At 44.7% G+C, this 27,845-nt stretch overlaps 1 protein-coding gene across 2 annotated transcripts; it reads left to right on the plus strand.

The window, feature by feature from the left end:
* Window positions 1–11,831: 11,831 nt before the first annotated feature.
* Window positions 11,832–27,345, plus strand: hnrnpl (heterogeneous nuclear ribonucleoprotein L). Of its 2 annotated transcripts, XM_004076033.5 has the most exons (15): window positions 11,832–11,984; window positions 12,120–12,247; window positions 12,599–12,717; window positions 12,872–13,109; window positions 13,887–13,972; window positions 14,077–14,173; window positions 15,182–15,254; window positions 23,990–24,025; window positions 24,224–24,292; window positions 24,371–24,621; window positions 24,780–24,901; window positions 24,982–25,183; window positions 25,276–25,333; window positions 26,828–26,923; window positions 27,017–27,345. In XM_004076033.5, the coding sequence occupies exons 2-15, from the start codon at window positions 12,164–12,166 to the stop codon at window positions 27,073–27,075; spliced, it is 1,590 nt and encodes a 529-aa protein (XP_004076081.1). In that variant the 5' UTR covers window positions 11,832–11,984; window positions 12,120–12,163; the 3' UTR covers window positions 27,076–27,345. The 2 variants fall into 2 exon arrangements, with proteins under 2 accessions (XP_004076081.1, XP_020564290.1); XM_020708631.3 differs by lacking the exon at window positions 23,990–24,025.
* The last annotated feature ends 500 nt before the right edge of the window (window positions 27,346–27,845 follow it).

Raw genomic sequence — 27,845 nt, forward strand, 5'->3', positions numbered from 1 at the left:
TTTTTGTACATAACACAATCTGTTCGCGGAGTAGTAGTCCTGGAAGTCTGGAAGGCCTAGTCCTCCTCTATCTTTAGGTTTTTTAATAGTTTTTAAACTAATCCGTGGGGGTTTACCTTCCCAGAGGTATTGGGAAATGAATGAGTCTAATGATTTGAACCAAGTAGTTGGAGGTTTGGAAGGAATCATTGAAAATAGGTAGTTAATTTTTGGGAGAATCATCATTTTTATGGCTGCAACTCTCCCGATTAGAGAAATGGGTAGAGTTTTCCATCTAGTGAGATCAGCCTCGGTTGTTTTAAGTAGTTGGGTGTGGTTTAGCTTGAGTAGATCAGAAAGCCTAGAGGAGATATTTATACCTAAGTACTTTATGTTGCCTGTTTGTATTTTAATAGATGACGGATTTAGATAATTGCAATTAATTGGTAAAATTGTGCTTTTAGACCAGTTTATGGAGTATTCTGAAACTGAGGAAAATCTATTAATTAGGGAGATGATTTGGCAGATGGAAGATTGTGAATTAGGAGTAAATAGTAAAACATCATCTGCATAAAGACTTATTTTGTGTTCTAAATTTTTGGTTTGAATGCCTTCAATGTCTCGACTTTGCCTAATAGCAGCAGCTAGAGGTTCAATAAATAGTGCAAATAAAGACGGAGATAGTGGACAGCCTTGTCTGGTTCCTCTTTGTAAATTAAAGCTTGGAGATGTTTGATCATTTGTTCTGATACGAGCATTAGGAGAGGCATATAGTATTTTAATCCAGTTAATAAATGATTTTCCAAAGCCAAATTTGTTCAGGGTGGCTATTAAAAATTTCCAGTTGACCCGATCAAATGCCTTTTCTGCGTCCAGTGACAAAATGGTTGCTTCTCGGTTGTTGATGGTTGTATAATCTATGAGGTTGATTAATCTGCGCATGTTGGTAGATGAATGTCTACCCTTTATAAAACCTGTTTGGTCAGGATGTATTAGAGAGGGAACTACCTTCTCCAGCCTTCCCGCCAAAGCTTTGCAGATTATTTTAAGATCTGCATTAATCAGCGATATGGGTCGATAGCTGGATGGTGATGTGGGATCTTTCCCAGGTTTCAGAAGTAAGATTATATTAGCAGAATTCATATTTGGAGGTAGATAATTGTTGTCCTTAATTTCTATTGTCATTCTGAGAAAAATGGGAGCTAAGATTTGCCAAAACTCTTTATAAAATTCTGCTGGGAAGCCGTCTGGTCCTGGGGCTTTTTTACTAGGCATGTTGGTTAATGCTTTATGTAGCTCTTCTTTAGTAAAAGGGGACTCCAGGGCTGTGATTTGTTCCTCTGTTGGTCTAGGCAAATCTATGCTATTGAGAAAACTGTTGATGTCATTGTCAGAGGGATTAATTTGGGATGAGTAGAGAGATTGGTAAAAGTTTTTAAAAACTGAATTTATTGCAGCTGGATCATGTGTTGCATTTCCTGTTAGGTCTATGACTGATGAAATAGTTGTCTTCTCTTTGTTTATTTTGAGTTGATTTGCCAAATATTTCCCAGATTTATTACTGTGATCAAACCTCTCCAAGCGTAGTCTCTGTAATAAAAACTGTGTTCTTTGATTAGTTATTTCATTTAATTCGATTCTTACTTTCCTTATTTGTTGTAGAGTTTGTTCATCCGGAGAGTTGCTGTAGGTTTCCTCTAACAGTCTGATTTTTTGCTCTAAATCCACTAGTTTAGAGTTTTCTTTTCTTTTTTTGTGGGATGAGAAGGCGATTATTTTTCCTCTCATGACTGCTTTCCCGGCCTCCCATAAAAGGCACGAGGAAATACCTGGGTGGTCATTATTTTGAAGATATGAGGACCATTCTTTAGCAAGGAAATCTATAAAGTTAGGGTCTCTGAGCAACGATGTATTGAACCTCCAGCTCCTTAATGAAGGTGGTGATGTTTTGTTTTTAAGAGTCAGGGAAACTGGTGCGTGGTCGCTGATAGTAATGGGGTGGATCTGTGCTTCCGTAGCTATGCTCAACAAGGAGCTGTTAACCAAGAAATAATCTAGCCTGGAGTATGATTGATGAACTGTGGAGAAAAAGGTATAAGTTCTTTTCGTGGGGTGGAATAAACGCCAAACATCACAAAGACCAAAATCCTCCATGTACTGTTTAACAGTGTTTGTGGATTGCCAGATTCTAAGATTTCCTGTGTTATTTAGCCTATCCATCTCTGGATCTAAACACATGTTGAGGTCACCTGCAATGATTAGCGATTTGTCTGTATGTTCAGATAGCGCAGAGAAGAAGGAATGAAAGAATTTAGGGTCATCTACATTGGGGGCGTACACATTAGCTAAACACAGCTGCATATTTTGAGTGGAAAGAGTGACTATTATAAATCTTCCTTCTGGGTCTATGACTGTACTAGTTTCTGTGAATTTAATTTCCCTATTTATCATAATTGTTACTCCTCTCTGTCTAGAATTATAACAGGCTGAATATACGTTGGGAAAATCTGCTGTGGCGAGAATATTCACTGAGGAACTAGACATATGAGTTTCTTGAAGAAACGCAAAATCAGTTTTGAGATCTTTTAATTTGCTCATTACTTTCAGTCTCTTCTCTCTGGTTCCAGCTCCGTGCACATTCCAAGTAACTAACCTTAGGGTGGACATGCTGCTGTTGAGGTGAATGCTAGAAACTGTATGTTGTTGATGGAGGCAAAAATGAGTATATATGTACACATAATTGTGTGCTTGATGTTGCTATGAGGCTTAATGTGTAATGCACAGTGCATGTGATGTAATGCTGGACATCCTGAGTGTCTGAGTGTGTTGTGCAGATCAGTACTATTGTAGAGTGGCTGGGTTATGTGGCAGTTTAGGTGAGGGGGAGGGAATAGTGTGTGAAAAAAGAAAAAGGGGAAAGGAGTGCAGAGGGGGGGATAAATAAGGAAACAGGGAGGGTAGAAACAGAACAAACCTATCATGAACAGGCTTGAAGCTGCTGAGGAGACTGGTGGTGATTTTACCTAAAGTGGAAACCTTTATGCCCCGTGAGTTATGCCCAGTGTGTCACATATAAGCATAAACTAACACCTGTGCAGAGAGTGTAAAGGGTGTGGATACATATCTGGTTTAGAAGAGCCAGGGAGTGACGTTTGGGTCGCGGTGGAGCTGTCCATTCACATAGAGTCGGTCCACAGAGATGACAGCGCGGGCCCCTTCGCTCAGAAATTTCTTCCTGATGGGGAACAGGATCCTTCGGCGCTCCAAGATTTCTTTGGGGAACTGATCATCCATCCTGAAGTCGGTTCCCCGGAGCTCCCTGCCACGGCGCCTCACCTCTTCCTTCTCCTTGTGAAGGACAAACTTGGCCACGATGGGTCTGGGCCTGCGGTTCCCAGGTCTCACTGCTCCCATGCGATGCACACGGTGAAAGTTTATGGTTTTAACTTTTTCCTCTGGAAGCTTTAGCTGGGTTTGAATAAAGTTTTTAATTTTTTCCTCTGCGTTTTCTTCTGGTGTTTCTTTTTTTTTTTTTTTTTTTTTTTTTTTTACCTTGTCCTGTCCAACAGCTGGGCAAACAGATGAGAGCTGAGGGCCTCTTGTGTTGGACATATTTTACTTTAACAAGAGGGGTTATTAATCTTCAGACAAACCAAAGGTATGTCTGAATAAACCCCTTTTGTAATTGAGGCCAAACTTTATTAATTTCAAACATGTTTGAAGATCTTTGGTGTTGGACCGGACGGAAAAGGAAAGAGGGGAAGAAGAGAGAGGGACGTTAGAAAGAGGGGGGGAAGGAGGGTGATAGTAGGAGGGGAAGGGGGATAAGACCATGAAGCAGCATAGAGCAACAAGTTTACTGGTTGTTAATCACCATGGTAAGGCTCAAATGCAGTACAAAAAGGGCGGAGCCTGTCCACACACACACCCAAGTGTCAAACACACCTGCTAGTTGCAAAAATGTCCATCTGTCGACATGTACACAAAACAGATAGTGCTCACACGCATACTTATGCCTTAAAACCAACTAGTGTGAAACATTTCAGTCATTCAGTCACGCAAACCGCCAGTGCAAAGGTGAGCCAACACCCGTGCTCAGGTGAGTGCTCATGTTCTTCTAATATGGATGGTGGAATGTGTAAAGAAGGAAGGAGAGCGCCCAGCCATCCCCACCCCAAGACCCCCACCGCAGCAGCAGCGGCAGCCGGAATCCCCCCACGCCACACGGAAACCGGCAGGGAACAACCGCCGCCCGGGCGACCAAGCCCGCCACCCAGGCCAGGGCCAGCAGGACCGCCGCAAGGCCCCCCAGAGCCAGAGAGCAGGGAGGCACAGAGGGAAAGAGAGGGCCGCCCCAGCCCAACCAGGAGAACAGCCCCCCCGCCGCGCCGGGAGAGCCCAACGCAGGGCCCCACCGGAGAGGGACGCCCACAGCCCCAGATGAGCACCCCACCACCACCCAGGAGTTCCGGGCATCCCCCCCGCCCCAACCCCAGGTACGAGCCAGGACCCCCCAAGGGAGACCCGCCCCGCACTCCAGGCAGCCATCCGCCCGGCCCACGGTTGGTCCAGGGAGGAGCAAGGCAGGGGCCCGCCGCCCCCGCCCAGGAGGGGGGAACCCCGGGGAAAAAAGAGGGCCCACAAGGGGTGTTGTAAATATGGCCCGACCAGGCTCGGCCACAGTTGGAAGTTAGGCGGGGCCCAGCGCTCAGGAGCAAGGACCAGAACCCACCCCCCAGGGACACCAACACCCCCGGCTCAGATGTAATGTGAACCCCCCCACCGCGCGGAGAGAGCACCGCCGGGCCCAGGAAGCCGGCACCCCGGGGACACGGCCGCCGCTCCAAAGGGGCCCGTACCCCCCACCAGGGAAGAGGCAGGGGACAGATGGTCCTAGGTCCCACCTTCCTTGCAAAATGTGTGTGCGTATATGTGTGTTTAAGAGGGTGTGTGTGTGCATGTGTGTGTGTTTATGTTGGGATGTATATATTGAGGGGGGAGGGGTGTGTGTACTAAGGGGGGTGCAGTTAAAATTGGCGGGTAGGGCACTAAGGGGACATCTCCTGATTACTCACAGTGATGTCCCCTCACCCTCCCCACCAAGGGGCCCTAAATGTCTAAGGTGCGGTTAAAATTGGCGGGTAGGGTGCTAGGAGGACATCTGCTGCTTGCTTGTGGATACATATCTGGTTTAGAAGAGCCAGGGAGTGACGTTTGGGTCGCGGTGGAGCTGTCCATTCACATAGAGTCGGTCCACAGAGATGACAGCGCGGGCCCCTTCGCTCAGAAATTTCTTCCTGATGGGGAACAGGATCCTTCGGCGCTCCAAGATTTCTTTGGGGAACTGATCATCCATCCTGAAGTCGGTTCCCCGGAGCTCCCTGCCACGGCGCCTCACCTCTTCCTTCTCCTTGTGAAGGACAAACTTGGCCACGATGGGTCTGGGCCTGCGGTTCCCAGGTCTCACTGCTCCCATGCGATGCACACGGTGAAAGTTTATGGTTTTAACTTTTTCCTCTGGAAGCTTTAGCTGGGTTTGAATAAAGTTTTTAATTTTTTCCTCTGCGTTTTCTTCTGGTGTTTCTGGTATTCCCATGACCACCAGGTTATCTCTCATGGATCTTGATTGAAGATCCAGAATGGACTCCTTGATCTTCTTATTTTCTTCAGAGAGTTGGCTCATTCCATCAGTGATGGACTTTACCGACTCCCTCAGCGCTGAATTCTCCGCGGTCAGGGTTTCCACTTGTTTTTGGGAAAATTCTAGAGCATCCTTGATCTCTTGAAATTCCCGGTGAAGAACTTCCAGGAGGGAAAGACGGCTGTCGAAGCTGGATAGTTTTGCATCAATGCTAAGAAGCATATCCCACGCGTTAGATTCAAACTCCGTCTTCGGTGGAGAAGCTCCCGGTGATTCTTCGGGTCGGCTCCGCTTGGTGGGGGCGGCTGGCTTGGCTGACTGAGGGGTTTTTCCCATGACGAGACGCTCGTATTGCTCGTCGATGTAGCTTGTCAGGCTGTCCAGATCCTCCTCGCTGCTGCAGCTCTCCAGGACGTTCGGAGTTTACTTTGGAAAAAAATCGGGGGGGGGGAATGACACTGGGACGGTGTATTTATCCCAAAAAAAGAAGAAAAAGAGAGAAAAAAAGATATTCCGCTGGCTTGTTTGTTGTTTTAGTTTCCCAGGATTAAATCATCTTATTTTCCACCAGGTCTCGAGCCGGTCCGCGTCACAGCGTCATGCTAACCCGGAAGTAATCCCTCTAATTGAAAAGTATTTCATTTTCAATTATTTTATTTTCGTTGATTTCTAGTGCGAAAGTTTGGATAGGTTTTGTTGCGGCTTCTTTTGCCATTTTATCAGCGAAAGCATTTCCTTTAGAGACATTATCTTTTCCTGCTGTGTGAGCTGCACATTTACAAATGGCTAAGGATTTTGGTAATTTTACAGCCACTAATAATGCAGATAATAGATCTGCATGCGTGACTGGTTTTCCAGTCGATGTTATCATGCCTCGATTTTGCCAATATTGTGCAAAGGTATGTACAGTTGCAAATGCATATTGACTGTCTGTGTAAATGGTTACATCTTTTCCTTTCATTAGTTTACATGCTTCCGTCAGAGCTAGTAACTCTGCTGCTTGAGCTGAATAATGCGAAGGCAATGGCTCTGCTTTTAAAGCTATGGTTTGAGTCACAACAGCATAACCTGTCTGGGTTTTTCCTTATTCATTTTTCTTTGAAGAACCATCTACATAAATGATTTCACCTTTTGTCAGTGGTTGATCTTTTAGGTCATGTCGGCTCTTTGCTGTTTTTTTTGCTAATTCTTGGCAATCATGCACACTTCCATCACAAGGAAGTGACAACAATGTAGCAGGGTTCAAGGTGGTGCATCTGTCTATAGTGAGGTGTGGTTGCGACAGTAATGTGGCCATGCAGGATAAGTGTCGCGCAGGCGACAAAAAAGTTTGTCTGTAAAAGTAATGCTGAAACTGCATGCGGAACCTCAAGGGTCAGTGGGTGGAATAATACTACTGTTGCACTTACTTTTACTGCCATTGACGCCGCAATTACTGCTGTGACGCAATGCGGTAGTGCACATGCCACACTATCTAATTTTGAAGAGAAATAAGCTACAGCTTTCATTTTGTCTCCATGTTGTTGGAGTAAAACTGAGGTCATGAAATGACCTTTGCAGTCTACCATTTGTACAAAAGGTTTACTACAATCACGTAACGCTAAGGCGTTGCTCTACACCAGAACCTGTTTTATGTCACAGAAGGCCGTGTCTGCTTTTTGTGTCCAGTTTACAGGGGAAGTCATTTTTAAATCTTCTTCATACATTAAGTTTTGAAGGGGAGCCGTTATTTCAGCATAGTTCGGTACCCAGTTTCTGCAATAATTAGTCAGGCCTAAAAATGACATCATTTGCTTTATCGTTAAAGGTTTTAGTGCTTGGAGAATTGCTGTTTTCCATTCTTCCATAATTGTGTGTCCTGCTACGCTTAAGTTATGACCAAGATATTTTACCTGTTCCCTGCTCAGCCGTAATTTATCTTTACTGACCTTGTGGCTTTCATCAGCTAAATGTTTTAACAGTGCCACTGTATCCGTCATACAAGTTTTTTTATCTGGTGATGCTATCAGAACATCATCTACATAGATTAGTATTTGACTTCCCCCTGGAGGTTGGAATTTTGCCATGCTCGCTATCATTATTTGAGAATAAATTGTAGGGCTTTTGCAATAACCTTGCGGTAGTCTGGTGCAAGTGTACCTTTGGCTGCCATATGTGAACGCAAGCCAGTACTGGCTGTCCTTGTGGACAGGCACAGAAAAGAATGCGTTACTGATGTCTACCACTGTGAAGACGGCTGCATCCGATCGTAACGAGAGCAGTAATGTATAGTGGTCAGGCACACAGGGTGCTCTTTGAATAACTGCATTGTTTACCGCCTGCAAGTTTTTTACCATACTCCAAACAGTGGAGGGCGCCTGTTTTTTCCCTGGAAATATGGGAGTGTTGCACGGTGAGTTATTGCACTTGATTATTACTCCTGCAACTATTAAATCTTTAATTAGTTTTTTTTTCCTTCTTGTGCATCTAGTATTAAAGGGTATTGTTGAACACATGGTCTATTTTCTGTTTTTGGTCTACTCTGAATTGGTAAAGCGCCTTTGATTTAACCCTACATCTCTGGGTCCTTTAAACCTTCTAAAAAAATTTGTGGTTTCACTGCACTGCTAATCTGTGAAGATTGGTGAACTGATTTAGAGTTGTTTAAATGGCCTATACCATGCTTTTCTTAGGCCTTTCAGAGTAAACTATATCTGTTTTTTTTATTTTCTTTTATTTCAAACACAAAATGAAAATAAACACGAGTTAAAAAATTGGCAAAAAAAAACAGTATACCCAAAAAGGAGTGGGTAGAAGAAAAAGTCTTGCTTGTTCCTTTATACAATACCTATATTGAGCATATTTCAATTTACAGTTTTTCTTTCTCAAAACATTTAAATTACCTTTTGTATGACACCAAAAGGGACAATTACTCATTTGTTCTTATTAATAATTTCTAACCTTGTAAAGTTCCAGCAGGGACATCGTATGTTTTTTAAATACATGTACAGTTTTGCTTTCTCTTTTAAACCCTCTTTGAGTATGCTGTGGTTGATTGCGTGAATGAGAGTCAGGTGTGTGGCAAGCAGGAAGTTCCCGCTGGGGTTGCTGGGAGATGAAGTGCTTCAGAACTCTGGAGACTGCTCCCGCCGGTGACCAGAGGGGGAGACAGAGGCATGACTTTGACATTGTGTCTTTGTAGAACATTTTTATTATGTTACAAAATTTTGATTCGAAGCCAAAGGTTCCAAGGCGCTGAAACAAAAAAGCGTGTTCTAATGAGTCGAAGGCTTTAAAAAAGTCCAGAAAGAGGATAAGACTATCATGGGGGATAATTTGGTTGTAAGATTAAACAAGTGTGATGATGAATGCGTTGCCCTTTAATAAAGGCTGATTGTGTTTCGTCTATGATTTGACCTATTCCTGATTTCAGTCTGTTGGCATAGACGTGTGCTACTATTTTATGATTTCAACAGAGAAGTGTGATTGGTCTCCAATTATCAATTAATAACAGATCTTTGTCTGGTTTTGGTAAAGGGGAAATAATGCCTCTTCTCATTGTAGGTCATAACATTTGTTTGTCAATCCATTCATTGAATGCCTCAAACAATATTTCTTTGTTGTCATTCCAAAAGTGTTTGTAAAACCCAGCCGTAATCCCATCAGGTCTTAGTGACTTACCACTGGCAATTTGGGAAACTGCCGAATGAAGTTCATCTAAGGTAAATTCAGATTCTGTGAGCTCTCGGAATTTCTTAAATATTTTAAGAGTTTTATCCTGAATTAACTTTTCAAAGAAGAAGGTGATGTGACTTGAATAATTAGAAGTATAAAGGTTTTTATAAAAATTGGTGATTTAATCCTTAATAGTGTTTTGGTCTTAGACTAGAGAGTCTACTGTCTACTTTTTTCCAAGCTAAAAAAGTACCGTAAGTTGAGTTTTTTTTCTTCCATCTTCAATCCACTTTGCCTTTGAACGAATAAATGCTTTTTTTCCTTTTTCTGTATAGAGTTCATCTAATTTAGATTGAAGTTGGTTAATTTCAATTGCATTCTCTTCACTTAGTTGAGTTTGATTACAAAATGTGTTTCATTTGGAACTAATTTCAGTCTGATCTAGTCTTCTTTTACCGGCCAATAATTTTCCTTTTACTATAGCAGTTTTTCTGATATTAAATTTGAACCACTCCGATCTGCTAATAAGAGACAGGTTTTGTATTGCTTTTATTTCAGGAATAAGGATTTTTTTTTAACGTTGTGTTATTTAAAAGGCTGTTATTGAGTTTCCAGTGGGATGTTCCTTTTTTAGGTTGATTTTTTTCAGGGGAAAGGGCCAGAGTGACAGCACAATGGTTAGTGAGAGGAGAGTGGGAAATGTTACAGGTCAAGGTTGAAGATATTAGATTACTTGTTACTAATCAGTTGTCTATTCTTGAGTGTTGAGAGTTATTCCAGTTGAATGGAGAGAGCTAGAAAATTCAGAAATTATTTTATTGAAACGAGGAATGTTTTATTGAGTTGGATATCTGTCCTGGTTTTCATCTGGTATTACATTGACGTGTCTGCGTTTCGTCCACGAAAACAAACCGCTAGCTCCACTGAGAAAGTGGGTGTGTCTGTTAGTCTGGGGGCGGTGCTGGCAGTGCAGACTCTTCCTGGAAGGGGCTGTTCTTACTCGTCTATGTCATAATTTGTCAACTGGCTCGTTTTTGTGGATTGGGAGGGGCTGGTAATCACAGTGCAGGTTTTTAGAGGAATACTCTAAGATTCGTGAATGGATCAAAATACCACTTTGGGGTTTCTTTCAATGAGGAATGAACATTATAACACTCCTAACAGTTCAAAAATGTGATTTTGCATGACATAGACCCTTTAATGAGTTTGAAGATAACTGTGATGGATGAAAGTTATATTGATCATTCCCTGAGGTGAAATTAATTGGATAGTGGACATTAGGGAGACATTCGCTCCGGGAACACTGAGGCACTGAAGCCGAAAGAAAGATAAATTAAAGCGGATCGTAGTAGCAAGAGGTGTCAATAAACGTTTGTATTCATATTTAGGGAAAGCCAACAAATGAAGTACATTTTTATGTTTTTCTTCATTAGCTTCTACGTGATTTCACCCAATCACAGCAAATCCCTCTAGAATAGTAAAAACTGATTAAGCACCATCGGTGACAGCAGTTTAGATGAGCTTTTAAGGCTTTTTCTATTTTTAGGAAATTTTAAGTTATTGGTCCCAATCGGTTCAAATCACTCTACTGTAGATTAGTAAAACTGATTGAGCACTATCGGTAACAGTTCACATGAAACCCAAAAGCCAATATAAGCTAGTGAATTGGAACAACTGGGTTCAATGACTTAAAAAATATTGAAGGAAAACACGAAAATATTCACTTCAAAATGACATAAAAATAGAAGAAATGTCAAAAGCTCATGTAAACTGCTGTCCCTGATTGTGCTTAATGAGTTTGATTATTCTAGAGTGATTTGAGGTGACTGGGTGAAATGGCCTAAAGGGCCATTGAAGAAAAAAATAAAAATAATTGAAGTAAAAAAGGAAAAAAAAATAACCAGTTAGTTTTTATTTTATTTTTTTACTTCAATTGTTTGTTTGTTTTTCACCAGTTACTAACAGCCATTAATAAAAATACCAAATGGCTTTAGTTTGTCGTAAGAATCCAAATGCCAAATATAATTTGTACCTTTTGGAAAGTAACTGCAGCGATGCAGACGTCTGGTTCTTTAGAGTTCAACATCCTTTGGGTCAAGTTCATGTAGAATGAGACGGACATGTTCTTTCCTTACCGGCAGCCCTTTTAGAACGCACTTTGCATGGATCCACCAATATTATTGGAGTCTACTAGATGATCTTCATTCTTCCTGAACCTGATCTAAACTGGTGTAACCCCTGGGCCGAAACAAACCACGTGACTTTAAACTTGTTTCAGAGCAAAGTAAAACTCAATTAGCTCACGTAATGCAATTTTCAGGTAACTTGGGACGATTTCTCTGTGAGCAAATGACCACAAATGGCCAGATACTAACTAACTGGTATCTTGTCTGCACCCGTTACTAACAGGTGCGCGCCCCTAGTAACTGGTGAGGATAACGTAGAAGCTACTGAAGAAATGTATGAAAATGCACATGACTTTTAAATTTACATTTAAATGTACTTAATTTGTTAACGGTCCCTAAATATAAATGCAAACGTTCACCGACACCTCTTCCTAGTACAACCCGCCTGACTTCCTCTTCTTTCGGCTCAAGTCCGCAGTGTTTCTGGAGCGAATGTCTGCTGAATGTCCACTATATCCAATTAACTTTACTTCAGTTCATCTTTGATCGTTTTCAAAATTCCTCCCATCACAAATTCACCAAAGGTATGTAAGTGTAGTTTAACCTTGGCAATAAATCATTGTCCTGAAGGAAAGACAACAACTAGGACGTTTAACTTTGAATGACCTAAAACAGACAGCAGCTTGAAGAACAAAACAAAAAAAATCCATATTTCTCAGGGAACCTGAATGCAGCACGCGCTTGATTGACGGAACGGGACAACATGGCAGCCGCTTCGGGCCGCTACTACGGAGACGGCGGCCGAGCATCGAAAAGACAGAAAACTGAGGACGGAGGAATGACAACGGTGAGTGTTTGACGCCTGTCCTGGAAGCAGACGTTTCACTGCCCTCACGCGGCTTTGTTTTCGGGTTTTTTAGTCCAACAGTTTGTGTAAAATCGGGATTTATGATCGTAACACCGGCGGAGTGGAGGCGTAGCGACGCAGTAGCATTAGCTCACTGAGCGCTCGTTCACCGGGCTGCTCGTCGTTGTCCTAACGGACTCGCACATTACGGGCGTGTCTAGAAACCACGGGGTCACCGTTCATGGCAAGCCCAGCCGAAAACCCCTTCGCTGCCCGTTTTGTCCCGCCGCTTCTCGGTGCCAGGCGGATGTCTGTCGCTAACCGGCCCGGCGCCGCGGTCTGTTTCTCCAGGAGAGCTACGATGACCCGCACAAGCCGCTGCCCTCCCCGGTGGTGCACATCAGGGGGTTGGTGGACGGAGTCATGGAGGCTGACCTGGTGGATGCCCTGCAGGAGTTTGGTGCAATAAGGTAATGTGTGTGTGTTGATCCGAATATGTCCTGCAGAGTGAACAGCTGACACAAACATGGTTTCAATCTTCTTACCTAATTGTCTCACTCTGATAATGATGCATTCATGTGAAACAAGACTTTCCCACACCTGACCGTGGAATTCTGTTGGCAGTTATGTGGTCATGATGCCTAAAAAGCGGCAGGCCCTGGTGGAGTACGAGGACGTGAACGCGTCCTGCAACGCCGTGACGTTTGCTGCAGAAAACCAGGTCTACATCGCCGGCCACCCCGCCTTCATCAACTACTCCACCTCCCAGAAGATCTCCCGGCCTGGAGACTCGGACGACACGCGGAGCGTCAACAATGTTCTGCTGCTCACCATCCTGAACCCCATCTATCCCATCACCACGGTAACGTGACAGCATCGCCCTTTAAATGGGCTGTTACACATGAGTGTCTGCACACGGACACACGAAGTAGAGTCTGTGGTGTGTTCTTCACATCCATGAAACTGCAAATGATCACGGCTGCACCGTCTGCTGGTTATCACGGCTCCTTTCTATTCCTCTTCTTCAGATATCTTACTTCTCACAAAAGTTTCACATTTTCTAAAATGGTTTACATTTTCAGCAGTTTGTTGATCTTCAGTTTTGTGGAGATTCTCTTAAAGGTCAGATGTTCTCATGAAGCAGTTTCTGGGCTTCCTGAAGGAGTCAGGAACAGTTTTCCTGTCTGTCCTTGACCCGGATCGTTTTCATGTGCTGACACTCGTCACTGAACTATCAACGGTTCCATTCTTAAAAACCACAAGAAAGGCCAGCTTCAGCGCTCAGAGAGGCTGTAGCTCTTATGTCACACATGATGCAGCTTCTCCTCCCTCTTTTTCCTGAAGGTTTTGCTCTTTTCTAAATCAAGATTCAATGCAGATTTTAGTTTTTATCACTGTCCTTCTTGTTCTTGCTTTGCTGGATTTGTGTTTTTGATGTCAGCAAACATGTTTGTGACAAACTTCATGAAAATTCTGTTAAACCTGAGGATGTGACAGCATAGAAGTGTGTTGTTGACAGATTCTGGTGTTGTTTCACACTCTGGTGTGTGTCAGGCTGACATGAACGCACTGAGCTTTTAAAGTGAACATTCCACAGGAACCCAAGTCTGGTGTGATTTTAAGGACTTTGTCTCCACAGGATGTTCTCTACACCATCTGTAACAACTGTGGTCCCGTCCAGAGGATCGTTATCTTCAGAAAGAATGGCGTTCAGGCCATGGTGGAATATCCTTTTCAGATTCCTAAAGGATTTTTTTTCCTGATGTTGAATGAAGGTGGAGCCGTCGTTTTTCATAAAGTCGGAGCAAACCTTAACCTTTCCGTGTCACGTTTGACTCGGTCCAGAGTGCCCAGAGGGCTAAAGCCTCTCTCAACGGAGCAGACATCTACTCTGGCTGCTGCACTCTGAAGATTGAATATGCCAAGGTGAGTGGGTGTGTTTGCACAGAGCCCACAGGCCTGGGGTCTAAAGCTGCGAGGGCCGACGGCGCCCCCTGCCTGCTGTAGCCGTGCTGGACAGAGCTGCACACACTCAGTGTTGATGCAGTTCTTCGGCTGTGGAGGGGTTGACGCCCTTTGAGGGTGTGGATGCTCTCACTTTGTGTGATGATGTCACAGGCTCAGTGGGACTCTGGTGCTGCTCTACTGCTGGAGTGCAGCTCAGCTTAAAGACCCACGTTGATGGAAATTGTGTTTTTTATCAGGTTCTTGTGGATAAAGAAAACTAAAATTAAATTTCTGAGTATTTTTTCATTTAAATTGAGGTGAATCAGGAGCAAATCAAAAATTGCCGTTGGAAAAAGATTGTATTTGTGTAGTAGATCTTACAATCACTGGGCCACAAGCTTCCTGCTCCACTCCATTCTGATCATCCACCTGTCAGACAAATGGATCCATGAACGTCTGTTTTCCTGGTCTGAGCTGGAATCTGGATCAGAACTGGATAGATCTGATGCTGCTCACCATTTTAGATGCAATGCTAACGTTAGGATGGGGTTGTGAGGGGCTGTAAGCTAAGGAGAGAGTTTAGACGAAGGGATGATGGGAAGTGGGGGTGGGCTTACTCCACATGAACACATGTGCCAGCTGATATATTGGCAATGGTAAGTGTTTTTTTTGGTTGATCTGGTGGAGTTTTCTCAAAGTGCTGAAGCATCCACAGAGCAACGGTAGCAAAGAGACACAACACATCAGCTGTTTGGAAAATATTCCTGCTAAACTCCAAAGCATCTGCATGTCGTTGCTTTTGGGAAGCACATTAATGTAAAGAGTGCTGACATGAGAAGCTGGCAGGCTCTGACCAATCAGGTGAAGCCTATGGATTTGATAGCTGTGAGGTAAAGTTTGACCCCCGGAGGGGGGAGGGGCAGCTGGAGAGTGATCAATCAACAAACCCCACTCACATTTTTGTGTTGTTTTGTATTGTTTCCACAGCCAACACGCCTTAACGTCTTCAAGAACGATCAGGACACATGGGACTACACAAACCCCAACCTGAGCAGCCAAGGTAGCGTGCAGCCCCTGGCTCCTCCCCTCCGGCTTTTCTTCCTGTTTTCCTCACTGTACAGATCTTTGATGGCCTGCAGTACTGCCTCTGACCCCAGTGCAGCTGCGTCTCACAGGCAGTACTGCTGGGATGCATTTTCCCACCACACAGTAAGGGCACGAGGAGCAGCTGAGGTTCAGGTCGTGCATGTGGGCTGTAGCACCATAGAGTTTTCTGATGCACCTTAGTCTTCACACGCACGGCATGTCACACGCCAACTGCAGCTGCAGAAACTGTCACACATGGTGGAGATTTCTTTTAGCCTGTTTCTAGGAGTAAACGCTGCTGCTGTTGGTGAAGCGTGCGTCACCGAGCCATGTTTAGCAGCTGGACTTTCAGCAGGTTTTCACCTGGTGCTGTGCTGCTTTTCGTTTGGGATTGTTTCGGTTCTGAGGTCAGAACCTGCTTTCATCCTGCTTGTGTTCAGGGTGAATCAAGAGGAATGGGTGAAGGGAGCTTTGAGATAACGGTCAATACAGGAAGTAGCACATTTTTAGGTCATTTAATGAAAGCTAGTGTGGCCTTAATTTCTTCAGGTTACTTACATTCACCCTCATTGTTCACAGAACAAACCTACTAAAGAGATAAAGTTCATAAAACTCATTTAGCTTCTGAAGTGTTTGCAGAGTGAAATACTGGGGATTTTATCCGGATGATTAGAGGATTTAAAGTGAGTTCCTGCATTCTTTTTCACTTTCTGTCTCTTACAGATGACGTGTTTCTATGATGAACATTACAGACTAAACTCACCAGTGACAGTTGGTCCGCTCTACCACAGTCCCGTTGACAGTGAGCGGCTGATGTGGCGGGGCTTTCCTTCTATAATCCACGATTACCGTAAATTCCGGACTACAAAGCGCACCAGATTACAAGCCGCACCCACCCATTTTCACGTGTTTGACTGCTTTTATACATAAACAAGCCGCGTCAGAGTACAAGCCGCACATGTGTTAGGCAGTATTGTCATCCTGACGGATCAAGGCCAGCGTCCCAGAGCGAATGCAATTCATTAGCACATTGTGGGTGGTGCCAACTTAGCCTCTGGCTCACGTATTTGAGTGTATCGACATCTGTCAAACAGCATGGACCTATATTCTGTTCACAAGTCCCTCAGTTATGGTGTTTTTATTTCATTTTTTTTTTACTTCTTGACAATCTAGGTATCTAACATAAAATTACAAACAGTAACCATATAATCAACATTACATCCCTCAGTTATAATGAGGAAATTTACATCCGCGATTCCACATTTCCCATGAGTCTTAGGGGCTAAAGGCGGGGCCAACGCCCGGCTCGCCACACTGTTGTATGTGTTTAAGAATGAGCAAGTATCAGCAGTGCATGGAGGGGTGAACAGGAAAACTTCTCCTTCCGCTTGTGTCGCGGCAGCGTTATGGGAGTAACAGGACTGGTTAAAAAACACACCGGTAAAATACAGCAGCGGCGACTGAAAAGCGCGCGCCTCAGTGCGGCGCGTGCGGCAGAATTCAGAAGCCTCTGCGCTCCACTCCCGCCCCGCGCGCTCCTTGTCTCCCCTTCCTATCTACTCCGACACCTCTGGCCAGGGCGGCTTCAAGGAGGAGCACTTCGTCCCCGTTGCGCCGGTGGATGGAGCAAATAGTTTCTGTGCAAAGCAATCGGACTTAATACTGTACGTTTTGTGTATGAGGGGCGGATGCGTTGTTACGTGTGGGAGCCATCAGACTGCCATCGGCCCCGCAGCTCAATCAGCAGGAGAAGATGTCTCCAGCTCACACGGAGGCTGTGAGCTTTTCAAAGCAAAATTCCGCTTTTACGGTTTCCTTAGAAACCGTAAATGGAGTGAAAATTCACTCCATGCGCTGTTCTCTCCGTCACGCAGCAAACCGGCTTTTCCAAACCCGTTGGTGACGGTGGACTTTTTCACGCTGGTTTTAACGATTGCTTTTAACTTGAAAGCTTCATCATATTGTAGCGGCGATCACATGCACGTTGGGTCTAATGGCCCCAAAGGATTCTGGGATGCGGCCGGGCATGCGTGTTTCATTTTGTTGAACCATGACTGAAGTGTCTAAGACCTGAAGTCAAGTCCATGCTGTTTGGCTGCTTAGAGGTGTGTTGAATAAAAATGCCTCGTGCTTGGTGTTAGATAGAGAATTCAAACTATTCACTGAGTTCGAAAGTACGTACATGGCGGTCGCCAATTTAATCCAGAAATTAGCCGCGTCACTGAATAAGCCGCAAGGCTGTAAGCGCAGGAAAAAAGTAGCGGCTTGTAGTCCGGAAATTACGGTACTTCTTTTGTTTTTTCCGCGTTGAGAACACGGCTGTTGTCCCCGCTGTAGATGGTGATCCTGTGCACCAGGTGTCTGTATGCGGACCCGTCCCCTCCTCTGATGAGACCAGGCACTGTTGTGTCGTCTGGATAGTCCAGGGAGGTGCAGTCATAGGTGTACAGTGAGAAGGGATTTGGACTGAGCCGGCAGCACCCCTGCGGTGTTCTGGTGCTGACTGTCAGCTCTGCAGAGACCTTCTTTCCCAGCCTCACCACCTGTGGTCAGTGAGAAAGTCCAGTATCCAGTTTCAGGTGGATGTAGGTATTCCCAGTTGGAGAGTTTTGCAGTCAGCTTGCGGGGGCTAATGGTATTGAAGGCAGAACTGTAGTCCAGGAACAGAAACTGGGCTCAGGTGTTCCTGGTGTCCAGGTGTTGCAGGGTGGAGTGAAGTGCCAGGGCTACCGTGTCTTCTGGTGATCTGTTGGGGCGGTAGGCAAACTGACAGGGGTCCACAGATTTTTCGAACAAGGAGTTGTGTGACAATACCAGCTATTCCAGACACTGTATTGCTGCAGGAGTGAGAGCCACGGGTCTCAGGTTATTCATCGTTGTGATGTTTGTTTTCTTCGGGACGATCACACAGGACTTGAAGATTCGGGGCACCGTTTCCTGCGAGAGGGAGAGGTTGAAGATGTCTGTGTACACCTCTGCTAGCTGCTCCGCACAGGCTTTCAGAACCCTTGATGACGCGTGGTCCGGTCCCGTCCCCTTGTGCGGGTTCACCTGCTTTAGGGCCCTGAGGACCTGTGTGTGAGACACCTGCAGCCTCTTTAGGGGAAACTCTTTGTTGTTCTGGTGGAATGTTGCGTTAAAGTTGTTTAGACTGTGTGGCAGGATGTTGTTCTGGAACTCTGATCTGCTGGTGTTTGTCCTGTAGTTGGTGATCGATCTGACCCCCTGCCACAGGGTCTCGTGTTCTTTTCCCTGTGGCTGCTCTCAAGTTTCTGGCTGTAGCTTCTCTTAGCAGCCTTGATAGACTTCTGGAGGTCATAGTGAGCGTGTTAAAACTGTGCTGTCTCCTGTCTTTAAGGCTGCACATCATTTGTTGATTCTTTTTTTGCGTACATGTGTGTTAAACCAGGGTTTTGGTTAGGGAAGATGCGAATGTCCGAGAGGGGATGCATGGATATGCAGTCTCCAGTCTATGGAGCTGCTTACTGTGTCCGTGTGTTCATCCACTTGCAGAACCAGAGACAGACTCACTCTCTAACATGCTGAAGGAAATCTGATGATTGGGGAGGAATTCAACTTAGAGTTCCTAAAATCAGACAATGAATAGTATCTGACAAAGGACATGATTTTATGCTGTTAACGTGATCACTGGAATAAACTATCTCATCTGATGGGATCTTAACTCTACACGGGTTCTTCACTACTCTCTACTTAGTGCACTAGATAGTGTTTCACCATTTTGTAGGGCTGTCCGAATCTACAATTCCAAAATCAAGTACCCTGGAAATTTCCCAGAAGTCTCTGCGGAAAACCAGTGTGCGTCAATGCTCACTATATTGGCTAATATAGACCACAATGCATTGTATTTGAGCATTTTTTTTATTTAAAAACATGTAATTTAAATACATTTTTTATAAACTATCCACATGTTCATCATCATATCACAGTGGATTCATAACTAGTTCATATTGTTTAGATCAGTGTTTTTCAACCTTTTTTGAGCCACGGCACACTTTAACCCTAACAAAAATCCCGCGGCACACCAGCATCCAAAAAAAAAAAGAAGCAGAAATTCATGGTCTGTATTGATCGACCGCCCCCCCCCCCCCGCGCGCAATCTCACGTGGATTTTTGTGATAATTGTGGCAGAAAAAGCAAGAAGTTGCGGCTGTTTTTTTCTAAAGACGAGCTTTAGCTGGTATTTTTGTTAGAACTGAGCGACTTTATCAGCAGAATTAAGAACAAGGAAGTGAAGACTTTAACCACTTCTGATTGGTCAGACTGATGACATGTGATTAAGCCTTCAAGAATGATTGGCGGAGACAGTTAAAGGGGCGGGACTTTTCCTTACACAGTTATAGCTGCAGCTGAATCGCGGTACCGTGATTCTTATCAAAATGTCTTTAATAGAATTAAATAAACACAAATAAAAAGTAATTTTAAGATCTTTTATATTCCTAACTACTCAGTGTTTTATCAGGGCCTGTTTGGATGAACAAAGAGCTGAAATCCTGGAGATGAAAAATGTTTTTAGATCAGTTAATGAGGGCAATTTCTCCACGGTGCACTTGACCATCTCCCACGGCACACTAGTGTGCCGCGGCACACTGGTTGAAAAACACTGGTTTAGATTTCTACTTTGTGAAATCTGTGACATCATATAAGAAGTAGTGAACATGGTATCCAAATTGCTTTTAAAGTCCAGGGCACTAGATAGTCAGGGAGCCTAAACTATCCAAATGAATAACTTTTTAATTAGGTGAATAAATTACAAGTAGGATGAGTGGATCTTGATCTCATTGAGTTGATCAATTGGATTCCTGCCTTCTTCTTTGCTACTGAAAAGTTTAGTTTTACATAAAAACAGTGGGGCAAAAAATGATTTAATCAGCCACCAATGGTGCAAGTTCTCCCACTTAAAAAGATGAGGGGTCGGTAATTTTCATCATACGTGAACCTCAACTATGTGGGAGAAAAGAAGAACAAAATCCAGAAAATCAGAAGAATTTCTTTGTAAATTATGGTGTAAAATAAATATTTGGTCAATAACAAAACTAAGACATTCAATACTTCATTTTGTACCATTTGTTGGCAATGACAGCAGTCGAACGTTTTCTGTACATCTTCACAAGGTTTTCACAAACTGTTCCTGGTATTTTGGTCCATTCCTCCATGCAGATCTCCTCTAGAGCAGACATGTTTTGGGGCTGTCGCTGGGCAACACAGACTTTCAACTCCCTCCAAAGATTTTCTATGGGGTTGAGATCTGGAGACTGGCTAGGCCACTCCAGGACCTTGAAATGGTTCTTATGAAGCCACTCCTTTGTTACCCAGGCAACAGTGTTTTGGGATTGTTGTCATGGTGAAAGACCCAGCCATGTTTCATCTTCAGTGCTGATGGAAGGAGGTTTTCACTCAAAATCTGACCATACATTGCTCCATTCATTCTTTCCTTTACATGGATCTGTCGTCCTGGTCCTTTTGCTGAAAAACAGCCCCAAACCATGATGTTTCCACCCCCATGCTTTACAGTAGGTATGGTGCTCTTTAGGTGACCAAATACTTATTTTCCACCATAATTTACAAAGAAATTCTTTAAAAATCAGACAATGTGATTTTCTGGATTTATTTTCTCATTAGGTGTCTCATAGTTGAGGTTCACCTATGAGGAAAATTACAGGCCTCTCTCATCTTTTTAAGTGGGAGAACTTGCACCATTGGTGTCTGACTGAACACTTTTTTGCCCCACTGTATGTAGCTGCTAATGTGACAAATCACCCAGAGGTGACATTTGATGCGTCTGTTCACTACTTTGTGTCCAAAAACCTTTGAGCTGTTTGAGCTTGTGAGTCTTTTGATGTCATTGTTTTAATGTAAGCTTTCTTCCGATGTTACCATCTTGACAAATATTTAGAAATATGCTCATTAGGCGATGGGTAACCATTAAGATAATGGACAGAGCTCAGGGAAATATATTTTTCCTTCTGTACAGAAGTGAGGTCTTTTCTCTGGTGTGCTATCAGACCAGCACATTTAAAGGTCAGATCTCAGCCCTGAGGTGCTCCTGGTGTCCTTACATTCACATCATCCACGACCCGCGCACATGTTGGCACAGTGGGCCTCACGCTCTGGAACACACCCTCAACTCTGAGCCTCCTTGTTTTGGGCGCCACCCCAATGGAAGGCACGTTAATGCCTACAGGGACAGAACTTCCCACGGCGTCGAGCAGACACCTCACATTCCCGCCACAGCCTGACGGCGTCAGACCCGATAAGCATCTACGCCACATCTGATCTGGAGATTCCTGAGGAGCACACACTCCAACACAGCACACTGACGAGACACACAGGAAGCGGCCAGATCGGCGAGCAGGAGGCGCTGGTGCTCTCACCACACACACCGAGCTTTCAGAGCAGAACACTCCGGATGACCGCACTCTGAGCAGCACATGCTTTCTCACACCGCAATAATCCAGCGCCATGGAAGGGGTCCCATCGGGGGGGGGGTGAAGACGACACAACTATCAGACAGCCGTCCAGCTTACAGACCACAAATCCTCTCAAGCTTTGGACTCTGGTGTTCTGTTTTCCCTTCTACCCATCCCTGTGCTCTTCTTGTCATGTTCTGCGTCTTAGCTGTTGCTCTGGTGATCCCGTGGTGATCCTCTAACGCCTCCCGTGTGATGCAGGTTTGGCTCAGTGTGTCAGTGGACTGACAGCCCTCTGTCAGAGGCTGCATGTGCCCTGCTTTGTGATCAGAGCACGGTAAGATGGAAACCAGCCTGTAAGTTTGAAAAGCCAGCAGCACCAAGACAAAAACAACCATGGATGTGTGGATGTACTTTTCTCTCTGGTGGTGGGAATGCAAGGAAGCAGAGGAGCTAAAAGGAGGGACAATGAGGCAGAGGTTGTCGGGTAGCTGAAGACTGCCCCCTACCTGCCCACTGTGCCCCATGCGCCATGTGTAGTGCTGTAAGTACTGAAACAAATAATCTGACATGATGGTGAGCATTTCAGTTCATGTGACACCTGACAAACTTCTGTCTGAATGTTTTTGTTTTCCATTCAAAGCAGAATGATGTAACATCTCTGTGTTTCATGTTTCACTTAAAAGTGCAGAGGTCCCTCTCACCTCCAACCAAGCTAATTCTGCAGCAGTCCTCCTTAAAGGCTGATGGTCCTACGGGCAGCTGTCACTGACTGCACTTCTGTGATATTTGGGACCATCAGCCGCTGACGATTCTGGCTGTTTCTGAGCCGTGTTTGGTCTCAGTGGATCATTTAAAGTCCCACTCTAACTCTATTTTTGAGTTATTCTAAAAGCATTATTTTTTTCAATAGGATTTTGCAGTTTTTAGCAAAGATCAAAAAGTCTGCGTCATTTTTTAAGACCTATTTTCTGCAGAGCTGCAGCAGCTCACTAGAAGTTCACCTCTGGGTTGTGGACGGGACTGTTGGTGCGTTTGTATCCCATCATGCTTTTGTTTACACTCTCTCCTGCTAGCTTACATCCCTCGCAACTCCAAAATAACATTAGCGTAGCAAAAAAGAGGCTAGCAATATTGGAGCTATGCAGCTGTACAGTTTCGAGCCAAATAGCAGCTCAGACGAGGAAAACAAAGACGTTCATGGATCTATTTGTCTGTGAGGGAAGGATTCAGACCTGGAGTGGAGCAGAGAGACTGGCTCGCTTTTCCAAACCACAGGTTTTTATTCACCATTTGAATAAAGAAATACTCAGAAACGCACTTTTAATCTTAAATTATTTCATATGAGATGTCTGATATGAGAATAATGCAACAAGAACAAGTTGAGTGGGACTTTAAAAACCTTTCACAACCACGGACTTACTTAAACTTGACCATGTGAAGTTTACGTTCTACATCTTATTTCGTGTGTTCTGAGCTGATTGTTGATGTCTCTCTCTGATCTCCTGTAGGAAGTTTGGCTCTCAGGTTTAGTTCTGCACAGTTGTTTTGTGTGTTTGCATAACACTGAAGAATCTTAGTTGGGATGCTTTAAACATCCTGTCTTTGCCGTGTCTGGTCATTTATCAGCAGCCTGTTGGAAATGACCACATGAAGATTTTTCTATGTCAACCTGGACTCTAAAATGGAGACTTTCTGCTCAACTAGGAAATTAAGGGAAGTTTGACGGACGCCTGTCATTATCTTTCCAAGCACACATATACCTGCTGATTCTGTGCCACTGTGTCAATCCTAACATCTGTCCAGCATCACACTGATTCCCACATATGAGGAGGAGGCTAAAACTCCTCTACACCTGATGAGAGAGTCAGATTTGGGGTTTTTAAATGTCATGTCAGAGGTGAGCTTCTGGGGAAGAGCAGATGAATGTTAATGTAGAGCTCACAGCTTTATTGACACGGTAACAATCCTGAAGCAGGAACGTGGCTGTTGATGACTAGAGTGAGTCTGGAATCCACAGATTGACATTGATCTGACCATGATCCTCTCTGAGAGGAGCATCTTCCTCTTCCTCTCCGGGCATCACCTGTGTTCCTCCTGTGTTTGTTCTGATTGTAATGACTGTTGGCAAAGCCGTCAATAAAGTAGCAGGTGCTCTCCACGCCGTTGAACGTTTTTTCCTTTATGATTCTTTGCAGAAATGCCTCAGAGTGTTTTGCTCAGTGTTGTCCATTTGTGTGATCATGTTGAATTTGACATGCACATGTGTGTACTTATACAGATGCTGATGGGGAAGGCAATTGGAACAATTCACAAGGTGTGTGTTTGTACGGAGACTGTAGATAGAGGAGTAAAAAATAAAAATCTCCATTATGTCTCACATTAAAGTGCAGATTTGAATGTCAGCACCCTCTGTTGCATGTGATTGACAAACCCTTCCTTCGGCATGTAGTGGAGCGTGACAGCTGAGTGCCGGGCTGAGCACCAGCTAAAAGAAGCTTTGTTGTTCTTTCAGATCCCAACGCCAATCCCAACAAACGGCAGAGGCAGCCCGCCCTGCTGGGTGACCATCCCCCCGACTACGGTGAACATCGATACATGAGGTTTAATGTGCAGAAAGGCCCGCTGCTTCATCTTCATCCCTGACCTTTCTCTATTCTAGGTGGCCCCCAGGGCAGCTACCATGCCTACAATGATGATGCCTATGGCCCCCCACCTCCCCATCGCCTGAACTCAAGTATGGGCGGCCGGGGGCGGGGCGGCCAACGATACGGTGCAGGATACGGGCCCCCCCCTCCTGACTACGGTCCTCATGCAGACTCTCCTGTTCTTATGGTGTACGGCCTGGAGCCCTCAAAGATCAATGCTGACAAAGTGTTCAACATCTTCTGTCTCTATGGCAACGTGGAGAGGGTGAGTGTGACAGAGGTCTGGGTGAAGGAGGTCCCCTTGTAGAAGTTCGGTCAAAGAAGGGAACTGAAATAAAGACTCATTTAGACAGATGATGATGATGATGGTGGTCGTTACCTTTTATGGTGGTTTTTGTAAATGTTTCTGTGTTGCTCTCTTAGGTCAAGTTCATGAAGAGTAAACCTGGAGCGGCAATGGTGGAGATGGGAGACTGTTACTCCGTGGACAGAGCCATCACTCACCTCAACAACAACTTCCTCTTTGGACAGAAACTTAATGTTTGGTAGGAAGAGCTGAACAGGAATTCCAAACCGCAAACAAATCTAGAGCGGAAGGTTGAAGGATGCTCTCTTCCTCTGTAAGTGTGTCTAAACAGCAGGCCATTGTCCCGGGACAGTCTTATCAGTTGGAAGACAACACCAGCAGCTTCAAAGACTTCCATGGATCACGCAACAACCGCTTCACCTCCCCTGAGCAGGCGGCTAAAAACCGCATCCAACACCCCAGCAACGTTCTGCACTTCTTTAACGCCCAGCCTGACATCTCTGAAGAAACCTTCAGCCAGGTAAGCAGAGGTTGGCCAGAGCTTTGGGTCCTTTTGGGTAAAACCTTCCCCTCATTTTTGAACCTGGGATTAAATCTGCCCTGTGCTTCCAGATCTGTGAAGAACTGGGAATAAAGAGTCCTGCAAGCGTGAAGCTTTTCACTGGAAAGAGTGAGTAGAGCTGTCGGCGCTCTGGTTTAAAACCCACTGGACAAGGTCGTATGACGGTCACACGACGAGTGACTCAGCAGTTATTCCTCCAAATCATTTCTGCTCTACTAAAAAGAATTGGAGCTGTTGATTTGTTTGAAAACATTCTTGTGAATGGTTTCCTTACCGTGTGCTGTTTCTGACAGCTGCGTGTCAGAGCCACAGACGCCTGAGTCATCGCCGTTAGTTTCTTACTTTCTGTGGGAACGTCACTGTCCGAGCTGCAGAGCTAAAGGGACAGAACCCTGCCCTTTTAGAACATGGACACGTAGGACGGAAACACACCTGTCAGCCAGTGACACCGTTCCAGTGATCAAACCTCAGTCAAAGGACAACGGTGTTCCGACATGGAAATGTGCCGCAGTAGAGCAGTCGCTTTAAAGTTAAAGTCCCATTATCTGTCACACACCTGTGACATTTGACCCGTCCCCTGGGGGGGGCGCTGAGCTGCAGACACAGCCACGCTCAGGAACCATTTGGTGGATTAACCCCCCCCCAATCCAACCCATTAATGCTGAGTGTCAAGCAGAGAGGCATGGGGTCCCATTTTTAGAGTCTTTGGGAGGACTCGGACAACCTTCCAGTCACAGGGCGGACACTCTACCACAAGGCCACTGAGCTGGTGTAATGGAAAAAATGGTAAATGGCGTATATTTATATAGCGCATTTCTGCCTACAAGGCCCAAAGCGCTTTACAGTCACAGTCCCATTCACACAGTCACACACACACACACCGTCACACACACCGTCACACACACACACACACACACACACACACACACACACACACACACACACACATACACACACTGGACGTGGCTCCGCTGCCGAACACTGGCGCTAACCTTCCACCAGAGGCAAGGTGGGGTTCAGTGTCTTGCCCAAGGACACTTCGACTCATGGGCGTGCAAGGCGGGAATCGAACCTGCAATCTTATGATCATGGGTAGACCGCCCTACCGCTGCTCCACATCCGCTCAACCACTGAGGAGAAAAAAACAAACAAGCATGAAAACAAGGCGCCCTGCTACATTTCTGTCCAGTGAGAATGCAGACCGGTTCTCAGTGGAACAAAACTCACCAGAGCAGGAAGAAATGCTTCAGCGGTCTGCTGGGTCTAGACCCTCAGGGCTAGAAGAACCACCTGCTCCTCTTATTCCAGCTCCATTCTGAACTAATGTCTGTCAATAGTACCACCAGATGGGCCGCTGTTTGATCAGCGCGGTTGTTCCAGGCAGTGTGTGAAAGTTCAGTAACGTTCAATAGTGTGTGTATTAACTGACCTGTGTTAGATGTTTTGAAGGACGTCTGGAAGACGTCCATCAAAACATGTCAGGTGTGTGAAAAAACCCACAACCGTGTCTGAGAACAGCAGAGCCTAAGAAGTCAGTGTTCCACAAACCGCGCTCAGCTCAACTCCTCTGCAGATTCTCAGTAATCCTTTGGTGTTTGACAGGTGAGCGCAGTTCCTCCGGCCTGCTGGAGTGGGAGTCCATCAATGACGCCATGGAGGCACTCGCTATGATCAACCATTATCAGATGAAAAACCCCAGTAAGTGGGATTTTAAATACAAACTTGCACAGTTCTCATTGTGTGTTGTGAAGCTTAATGCTCTTGTTTTTTCCCCTCATCCTTGTCTTGCAGGTGGCCCATACCCCTACACACTGAAGCTGTGTTTTTCAACCACACACCAAACAAATTAACACCCCCCCCCCTTCCCCCCGTTTTGTACTGTTTGGTGTTTTTGCATAGGCTCTACCACAATCCTGCTGTCACACTTTTGAATTGATGCCAACTAAAATAAGACTAAATGTGCTTTAGAAAATGTTAATTAAATGATGTGTTTTTTTAATATAGACACCCCCCCCCCTCCGTTTGTTGATTTTGTTTTTGTTGTCAGTTTTGTATGTTCACTGCAGCATCTTGGTTCACTTCATCTTTGTATTTGGTTTTTAAATAAATTGATAACAATAGTCAGAGCTCTGATTATTACTGACGACGTGTTGGGGAGAAACCAGCTCATGGAAAGGACTTTCAGCCAAAACCAGAAGTTTGAACCCTGAGAGCATCACAGTCGCGTAAACTCTGACTTTAATAGAGAAGCTGGTTTCTTTTTTTTTGTCCAGGATTCATGGAAAGAGGCCAAATGACATTTACCAGAGGATACAGCCCATAGTCCTATAGAGTTGGGACCTTTTGACCTCTCCTACATCTTTCTTTTCATTCTTGCTGACACTTGTCACACACCTGAACCCTTCCTTCACTTTCTTCATCTCTGCACCCTGTAACCTCTTCATCACAAACTTATGTGATGCTGAAGTACAAAATAACCGGCATCTGCTTCATGGATGCAGTTTCACTGATTTCATTCTGTTCTTTCTGTCAGCAGTAGAGTTGCAGTATTCTCTGTTAAGGACAACCTGTCACACCAGTGATCGTATTCCTGCAATAAATTCCGGTTTTTAATCAAACA

The sequence above is a fragment of the Oryzias latipes genome, chromosome 14 (assembly GCF_053564925.1).
Source record: "Oryzias latipes strain Hd-rR chromosome 14, Olatipes_Hd-rR_3.1".
NCBI lineage: Eukaryota > Metazoa > Chordata > Actinopteri > Beloniformes > Adrianichthyidae > Oryzias > Oryzias latipes.

Excerpts from the sequence above, each read along its gene's own strand:
- hnrnpl (XM_004076033.5), top strand. The coding sequence starts at position 12,164 with ATGGCAGCCGCTTCGGGCCGCTACTACGGAGACGGCGGCCGAGCATCG. Across the intron at positions 13,110-13,886 it reads CCATCTATCCCATCACCACG|GATGTTCTCTACACCATCTG; the intron begins GTAACGTGACAG and ends TTGTCTCCACAG. Across the intron at positions 24,902-24,981 it reads GGACAGAAACTTAATGTTTG|TGTGTCTAAACAGCAGGCCA; the intron begins GTAGGAAGAGCT and ends TTCCTCTGTAAG.